Genomic DNA, 9,480 nt, shown 5'->3' on the forward strand with positions numbered 1-9,480 from the left:
CCCGAAGACGACGTCGTCGGCACATATCTAAACATAAGTGTACTTATTATGTAATTTGAAAGGAAAAAGATACATTATTACTGTGAGTTTTAATCACATTGTCTCTGTTTATTCGAATAGAATATAAGTGATGACAAGTTTTAACCCGCTCATTGCGTAACAGGCCGATATCGGCCTGACGCGGTACTTCAGCGGACGATGAAATACACTGTGTTTCCACAAAGTTATAGTAATTTATTCTATCCTTTTGCTGGTAGGTCTAGAAAGACCTGCCACGCTCTGGCGGAATCATTGGGGGCGCATTTAGGCCCACCGCCGCACCAGATAAGAATTATGATTTTACTTGCCGCAATAAACGTGTTAATACAAGTTTTAGTACAGTGAAGTTCTGAGGTTAGATTGCAATCATTATAATGCGTTTCGTGTCCATCTTAGTCGACGGCACTTACGTGAATACATGACAATAATCCGTTAAATATAAAAGACTTACATCGTCCACTTTAGTAAGCTCAACGATGTGATTTTTATATTTAGTTTTTTTCCTTATGTTATTTTTCATGTTAAAACATTCGGTTGATGTATAATAGTTTGAAAGCTTACATAAAAAACATGAATTGAATCACTGATAATAGTAAATAAGCAAAGCTTTCTAGCGTGGCATACCTTTAATTGCATCGAAGCATGACTAAATGATTTACAGGTAAATAGCTTTCGATATTTCGTATTAAAAGTGCAAGCTTACTAATCTAATATCTTACGTATTTAGGAATGGGTCGGCGCTTTGTAGTTTCATAGAGTCAGCTAACGAACCAGCCAACTGTTCTTCTTGTGCGTAGTCAATTTGCGGGAAATCACTGGTCGATGCGAAATCACTGGTCGATGCAAAATCACCGGTCGTGAAGTCATTATTGCACAGATCAGCTGGGTTGTAAGAATCTGTGATCCAGTCCGGTTCCGATGTTTGCAGCGAGGGTCGCGGCGATTGGCGGCCGCATGACGACGCGTTCGACGAGGCCCTCTGTCGATACTCCGGCGACAACTGAAAACCACTGCTACGCCAAAGCGAACAAGCGTCAAATAACCAAATCATATAATCTATAATTAAATACGAATACATTAGTTTATTTTTAATTCAATAATAAAATGTACATTCAATATTGATATATGAAAGTTTAAGGAAACTAATATTTTCGTATAAATCTGTAGCATTAATCTATTTTGACTTAAATTACTTAATAAACTAGCTTCGGTTACAAATTAAATATATGTATCTAAGCAAATAATCATAATCAATAGCTGAAATAAAACGTGTCTATCATCTAGCATCGCTACTATTGTCGCGTTGTAATGGAAGCATGCAAATGAGATACGCCATTGAGCCCCGCTAACGTACAAACTGGGAATGTCAAATGACGCGATCACTGTAACGGGTTAAATGGTCAGCATAGAAATATTTTTATTACCGCAAACAGTGACAAAATAAACCATCGTAAGAAAATCCCTACAAGTCGATTCCCACTGGATAAAAACTAACCAAAATAAATGGTTATGAAGCTCGCAAACTCGACAGATATTCGGCAATAAAAATGTTAAATATAGCCTAAATGACGAGATTCAGCATCCGTATAACTCATCATCTAATGGTTGTGAATGATTTAAAACCTTTTATCGTAAAGTAACACGGTTGTCGTAATTCAATTTTATTGCGTTGGTCAACGTAGTTTTATGCCGATAGTTTTATTATAAATTTTGGGGTTTCGAGCTAAACTCTGTAACTAAAATTCTATAAAAACTAGTGTAGTGTTTGTGACACGATGAGAATTGTGAGGCTAATACAATTTTAATCCGTTTAGAAATACACTGCTGACTCTTTAGTAATCTTAGATTGTTTTATAGTAATTGTATTTATTTATTTTTTTTTATTTAGACCCTACAGTACTTAACTAGACACTAACTAATGACTAATAGTCTAAAATATTCTATAAGCTATTATCGTTACTAACTATTATTATGGGCAGTAAATATTAACCTTGGTAAAGGTGAGTCGTCATACATGTCGAGGCTCTCCGACAGGGAGCTGCTGGGACTGGGCGTAGCGTCTGCGGTCACACCATTCCTTAGAGCTTCGGTCTGTTAATGATAACGTTGTATAAACAACCATTATATATTGAACTCAGCCACATTTTTTACAGCAAGAAATAATATCTTACACCTAACCAGACCAGAAACTAAATAAATTAAAAGATTGAAACGTATACGCTATTGTGGCATATCTTTCTTTTGTTTTCTCTATATTTATATTTGAACTGTTTAAAACATGTATTCTCAAAGTTACAAAATTCAGATATAACGGAATACATTGTAACTGACATTTTATCATCTTTCTTGTTTTATCTAACATGTCCTAACCAATGTATAATAATTATGTAATTTCTAGTACGACGCTATTTATAATTTTATTCAAGTGTATTAACATACTGGTTATGTAAAATAGAGATTAAAAAAATAAAATAATCATACCTTCTTTTTGACTCGACCTCTTCGTTTCTCAAACTTTGACGTTTCCATAGATGCAGCCCGTCTTCTAACCGACTTGCCAGGCTTCGCTTCAGGATTGATCATCCACCACGACGATTTACCGGTACCTTCGTTCTGCACCCTCATGAACCGATTGTGTAGTGACAAGTTGTGTCGTATTGAGTTCTGTAACAAAATAAAATAATTAATATGATATCTTTATTAATGTTTAAAGGCGAACGTTTGTATTTTTACACAATAGCAACAATGTAATTATCAGTTCACCGATTCCCGCCAAATCACGCACTTATCCTTATTACTTTTAAATTACATTGACAGATGCTATAGGGATGGGACGTGTATGGCAATGATCTAGTGTTGCACCGCTACTCCGGCGCGTTACCGGTTTCTTCTTAACAGAATGGATATTTCGATTTTGTTTACCACGTAACCCGAGGATGACAAAACGAATCTTAATGTAATTTGAAATATAAAAAAAAATAATGACATTTCGAATGAGGGATTCAAAACTAAATGATTACTTTTTTTTAGTGTAATTGTCATATGAATTGAAGCAGTTAAAATAATGTAGAGGTAAACAAAAAGTCTATTCGCAGTCATATCCAGTCCTTAGTGACCGCAAAAAAATAATCTATTTTAATTCCGGCCACCGTTAAAAGTTAGTGCAATAACGTGTCCTATCTCACACCGGCAATAAAACCTGGCAACTTTTTCCCGTCGAAGGAATAAAAGCAACCACAGCAACGAATGAAGTTAAGCAATAAAAGACTCCATAAATAATTTCACCGCGCCCTCTGAGAAATGACACTTCAATAAAGACTAAATAAAAATATGTGGTGATTATATTACTCATGAAATTATTTCAATCACACGACATGAGAAAATACTTAAATTATAACAATTAAATACGATTGCTTGAATATAAATTGAATATATTACGACGAAGTATCACATGAGACAAGAAGTACTTTAATTATTAACGTGGAGCAGAAAACCCAAGTATTAAAACAATTAACAGATATCGTGAAAGGTAAGGTGAATAAATAGGAAAAGACGAATAAAGACGAACTATACGTTGATTTAGAAGACAAAAATTTAGGTTCCTGGTTTTTATGTCAAGATTATCGAAAGAAGTGTTCTGTAAAACAGAAGTTGTTTATAAATCCATCCGAAACATGGCCGAGAGATTCAGATGCATAAAGTATGAATAGATCTATCCAGGTTTACATAAATCATGACAAAAAAATATTGAGTGTCACGCCAATCTTGTAAAATTGAACGTTTCTCAAATCGCGTTAACACGGAGACGTCCTGATGCGACTTATCATCACATTACTTATTCAATGTCCTCTTTTCCAATGGAAATTTTACGTTCCGTCGGCTGCTGTTTTTAATGTGAACTTGTATGTGTTGGCTTTGTTCATTTTAAAATAACGTTATTATAATATTTTCGTATACTCATTTAAATACGTTATGTAAATAAACATGTCATTCATTATATGTTTGTGTTCAAGATGCGTAACTGCATAAACATCAATTTAAAGTTTTCAATCAATTTATTTTTTTATTTTTTATATACGAAATTTTAAATCACTTTACTACTATAATTTAATCAAAATATGCTCCTATATTTAAACTTACATGGGACAAATTATAGTTAAATAAGTATACATCAAGTTAACTCGCGTAAAATACAACATGTATCAGGATATAGAGATAAATTTTCCGAATGTAGACAAGTTGCACGATATATCAAGCGTGAAATCGCTGCGACAAATGTCCCGTCGACATCCTGATAGATCTGTCGCCAGACCTCAACGCGGCTTTCTTCATTACTGAACCAACGACTCCGAATTATTGCCAAGAATGCAATTAACTGCGGAGAACACTGGAATTGGTAAGTATTACATTAATGTGTAGTTTAATGACGGCGCGTGGTTACTTTTTTTAACCTTAACGAATTGCGATTGACAATAGTTCGATTGATAAAACCATATTTGAACTCTTTGTATTTATCAACTAACCAACTTTGTGACTATCTAGGGATTGGTTAAATTAAGACGTTTTTATTACTTTGGGTGGTATAAATGTAAAACACAATTTTTGACCCATATAAAAAGTTGCCCACTTGTGTACAACACAATCATGAATCAAATTTTGGGTGACTAGTGTGAGCAATAATAGCTCAAAAATTTGTCTGTTACTTTCTTACAATCTAATTTTTGTGATAATTTACTGCAGTTTAGTTATCTGTCTTACATTTTTAAAAATCTTAAAACTGTGTCTATAACATGCCCATAATTTCTGATACAAAATCCTATTGAAAACTGCTTTTGTGACGGAAATTATCTAACAATAAAATTTAACTGTCGAACTGACAAAACTCAAAGTCAAATGCATTCTTTAATAGCAGGAGTTAGAACGAAGTAACATTTTATAAAAGTTGTAGTTGCGAGTGGGTGAGGAGCGACAAACGCGGCAAGACATCGTACTTAGAAATTTGTGTACGGCAGGATTGCCGGCGCCAATGCGACCCTTATGGGGTGAATTAACCGTCTATACCGCCGTCCCCTTTAATGCTCCAACGACTTAAATTTTGTCGAATTTCCACGGGTGCGTTACGCAATCCGAATGTCTTGTAATTCCTTTCTTTATGGTTGTCGGTTTGTTTCCATTTAACGGTGAGAATTGAATGATTGCTGTGTATAAAAAATGTTATTTTATTTAAACGCAAATTTTGTTCAAAACATATTAATCAATTATGATTTTACGCGCGATTTAAAAAATTACCAATTTAAAAAAAATACTATTTTTTTTTAAATTGCGGTCGATTGATAAAAAAAGAAAAAAATTGGGTATGTGTTCTTCCCTATGTGTTCTTCCAGACTATCCTGAACTTGTACCAAATTTCATCGAAATTCGTTCAGCCGTAAAACAATATTGTAACACTGTACTGCATACAGATATCAAAAGAAACTAATATGTAAGTTTAATGAAATCTACGAACTCACGTACATAACATTCTTTTTAGAAGAGACGAAACTGAAATCTTGGGTGAGAGATTCATTTACTAACCTTCAATATAGATTTTTTCTGATGTTTTACTTAAACGTGAATGTGATCGAAGCAATGGACTGGTCGAATGAGAGATGAATAATTCAGACGAGGCGGCATACGTAGTGTACGCTGAATGCAATCCGGTTATCCGAAATGCATTTTAATGTGCCACAAACGAGATACGATATCAATTTTATCTAACTGTATTTCTAAACTGTGATGCTTTAACAATGTTGACACTCAAGAAAATATTACCTAATTTACCCGCTGAACATTTAAAATTCACAATGAAAATCTATCTTTTAGTTATTTATAAAGGGGATAGTAATAGAATCGTGTTTAAGGTTATGAATAGGTACGTGTACTACTATGTAGGCGATATCAAAGTTTTACGTCAACAATTTGATTGACAATGGCTGTATAATTAAACAATTTAACTCCATTACACAAATAGAAATGAAAAGCCGAAACAATTCGGATAATCTGGAGGTGTAAAATCAAACAATAAATAATTCAAATTGGGGAATGACGATCACAATGGTGAGGGGACGAGAAGGGAAGCAGCGCGTGATGTCGCCGAAAATTGTGGAAGAAAATCCGACGTCGCGTCAAACGTCTGACAAATTTAATTATTCAACTCAACGAAACGTTACTGAAATTACTCCAAAGAGCCGATAACTAAGTACAAATAAATTCACTTAGACCCGCCGCGGTAAAGTTTAACTTAATAAAACATTGAAATTTTAGTAATTTGATTGAGCCGAGGTCGAAATCCAGTGACGGAATGATTTGAATACAACATTAGGTGTTACTTCGTGGCTCACCTGTCTGCCGTTTGCTTACAAATTTGTGCTCACTGGGTTCGTCTATCAAACCTAAAAAGGCACTTGTATCTTTTTAAAATACGAAGTACGCATACACAGTACTTGATTACTCTTTATTAATCAATTTTTGCCTTTACATGATGTCCATAGTCAATTTAATCGTGAATTAGCGATGGTCTTTGGTATCACACTTTTTCAATCTTTATTTTACTAAACACTATTTGGTTAGGTTATATAATTACGTACTTACGTAAATTCCATTCTTATATCCGATCACTAATCTTTTTGTGTTACACCACTAACCTAAATATCTACTTAGACTAGGCTAAAAGATTCATTCATTACAGAAAAAAGAACAAAAAACTCGTGAGGGTGTGTTCCATTCCAGATTCCTGTGGATTTATATGTGGGTATCGTATAAATCACGGTAATGTTCCGACTAATGTCTTTCACTGAGGTGTAAGATGTACGCAAAATAGTCGCCCACTTGAAATCTTATGCCAACGGGAAAAAATCTTACATTACAATATTCCCTCCACTATTTTATTGTACAGTTGTCTTCACATGTTACTTAATACTGGAACGATTTATATACCTCTTATAACTTTAACCGATATTCTTTGATGATACATTAGTTTTTTTACGTTTCACCATGATATATCTATTTTTTTTTAATCTAGGTACTGTATCGTTATGTGACTGGTTTTCTTTATCTCAGCATTGCAGTCATTTTATCTTAATAATTATACCTATCAATCGTGAACCAATTAAGCTAATAGCTCTTATCAAATCGATTACTGTACAGGTTATCGATTCTGACACGTTCAGAGATCATGGCGAAAGATGTTTATGATGGAATACTCCTGGAATTATATTGATAGCATTATAAAACGTATTCAAGTACATCGATTTACTTGTTGCTATGAAGTTAGGTTAGTGAATTAGTTTTGGACGTTTTCGGATCATCGCAATAGCACTTGAAGATCGCAATCGAGTTAGTTTTAGTGAGGGTAAATCTCATTTTGCCAATATTCCTGAAGGACAGGCATTTTTAGTATTTTTTGGTAGATTTGTCTCTAATATCAAAAGTTACTAGATTAGATATACAAGTTAATTACTAACCAACGTATAGTATTAAAAACTATTCATGTCAATTAATAAAATTATAGGAAAGACCTCTAAATTAAATCTCCATTTGATATAAACATTCTTATCGAGTCTCGTGTATCTTTGCTGTAAGGTTTTTCCTTATCAATAAAACACCAATGTCTTTTCGATAACAAAAAAAATATGTAACCATTTTACTATAATACAACTTCCTTTTCGTTTACATTCTTAAATTGCTTTCAATTTTTGTATTAAAAAAAATAAACAGCCAATTGTTAAGAGATTGTGTCCGCCTTGAAAATTTATGAAACCAAGAAATGTAGTAAGTTTCTTAGATGGATTGTTTTTTAAATTCCCTTCTTCACTTTTAATAGTCTTTCAGCTCTTCAAGTTACAGACTATTCAGCAACTTAGAAGCAAGGGAAGAAACAGTGTATAGTGAGTTTTTCAAATATTCTCATTTTTTTGGATAGCGAGGTCGTAATCGTTTCGAAATTACGTTTGAATAGAAATATGCCATTTTATTTTCGATCGTTATAGAAATAAACATCAGGTCTTTGCCAAGCTTTTGATTGCCTCATAAACGTGGACAATCGTTTCCTTTGCTATTAATCCAATATCAAGAAAAGTAACATATGTTCTATCAGACTATTGCAGTTTGATGGCTTTTTCTAATTAACTCTGACATATGTAGTGATTCTAATAGCTATGGTGTTAATCTTTAGATTGCAGAATTACAAGAATTGATTTGGAATTCTCGAAGGAAAGGAAATTTGTCGGAGGAAAGAATTAAGCAGTGGATGATTGTACCGAGGAAAAAAATGACTGGCTAAAAACTGTTAACTGCTTTCATTCTGATTTGTTGATTGAGAAATTGTATAGAACCATCATGTGATATTCTATAAAAAACTGTTACGTACTTCGATGATTCTGTAAAATGTCGAACACAAAAGATACATTTCAATTGAAACACATGTAAGTGCATGCCAAATTGCTATACCAGAAAATAGTTGCACTGAAATAAGTTTAATCCTCTCACATCAAGTTAAGTCCCGCTAATTGCGCGACCAATAAAACGTTACATTTTATCTGCGTTGGCAGGCAGGGGCTAACAGGAACAGTTCAACAGTTGGCGACTGCCCAGATCTAAATCCGACCACCGCCGCTCTTGACCCCGCCTAAGATGTTTCACGATGTGCCAATACTCTGCGTTTTATGATGAAAACGAGATAACATTAAGAACTTCCACTCCTTTTTTATCTCCGAAAATCGAGGATGCATCACCGTAGGTCCGCTTGCCAAATTCGAGTGAAACTTCATGAGAAAAGCGTATTTTTAAAATTCATTCATGCCAATTTATAATGAGACACATGACTTAGTTTAAAGTTTTTTCCATTACAAATATATTAAGGCTATTCTATGATTGACTCGCGACTGTATTTACATCAGCTAATACATTTGAGGTGGAAGACCAGACCAAGTGGAAGGCAAGACCCAATCGTGATTTATCACATTTGCGTGTTAACATTTTTAGAATTCTAGAGTAATTTACCCCCTCGTATTGCAAATGTTCAATCTTAAAACTGTTCGTACTGCACACAATGCAACAGCATCCACTTCGCCCTTTCCTTCGATTCCAATGAATAGAGGATGACTGTTTCAAAACTTGCTTTATTCGTCTATTGTGATGAAATGACGAGGCGGAATTAAAACATTTCAGACCGTCTTAATAACTATCGAAGTCTAAGTGATGTAAGAGAAAATGGTTTTTAAAAATCGGAGGGTGCTCTATTTTTCTTGGAGAACGAAAACACCTTTTCAATCCTTCAATAGGCGGTGCGGCGGGAGGACCACCGGAGCAACTAGCAGACGCGGCACTCTCTTAATGGTTTCGGTGTAAAACAGAAAAAATACCGCGCGAGGGCACAATGGCGCGCATGTGATCGCAAAGGGC

At 34.3% G+C, this 9,480-nt stretch overlaps 1 protein-coding gene across 1 annotated transcript in view; it reads right to left on the bottom strand.

The window, feature by feature from the left end:
* LOC106103453 (forkhead box protein O) overlaps window positions 1-9,480 on the bottom strand; it is a 69,950-nt gene that overhangs the window by 11,301 nt on the left and 49,169 nt on the right. The window contains exons 3-6 of the mRNA XM_013283233.1: window positions 2,521-2,703; window positions 2,030-2,130; window positions 759-1,052; window positions 3-27 (exon numbers count right to left, since the gene is read on the bottom strand). Of these exons, the coding sequence (XP_013138687.1) occupies window positions 3-27; window positions 759-1,052; window positions 2,030-2,130; window positions 2,521-2,703 (603 nt within the window). The remainder of the gene's footprint in view (window positions 1-2; window positions 28-758; window positions 1,053-2,029; window positions 2,131-2,520; window positions 2,704-9,480) is intronic.

This window comes from Papilio polytes, unplaced genomic scaffold (assembly GCF_000836215.1).
Source record: "Papilio polytes unplaced genomic scaffold, Ppol_1.0 DF823731.1, whole genome shotgun sequence".
Taxonomy (NCBI): Eukaryota; Metazoa; Arthropoda; class Insecta; order Lepidoptera; family Papilionidae; genus Papilio; species Papilio polytes.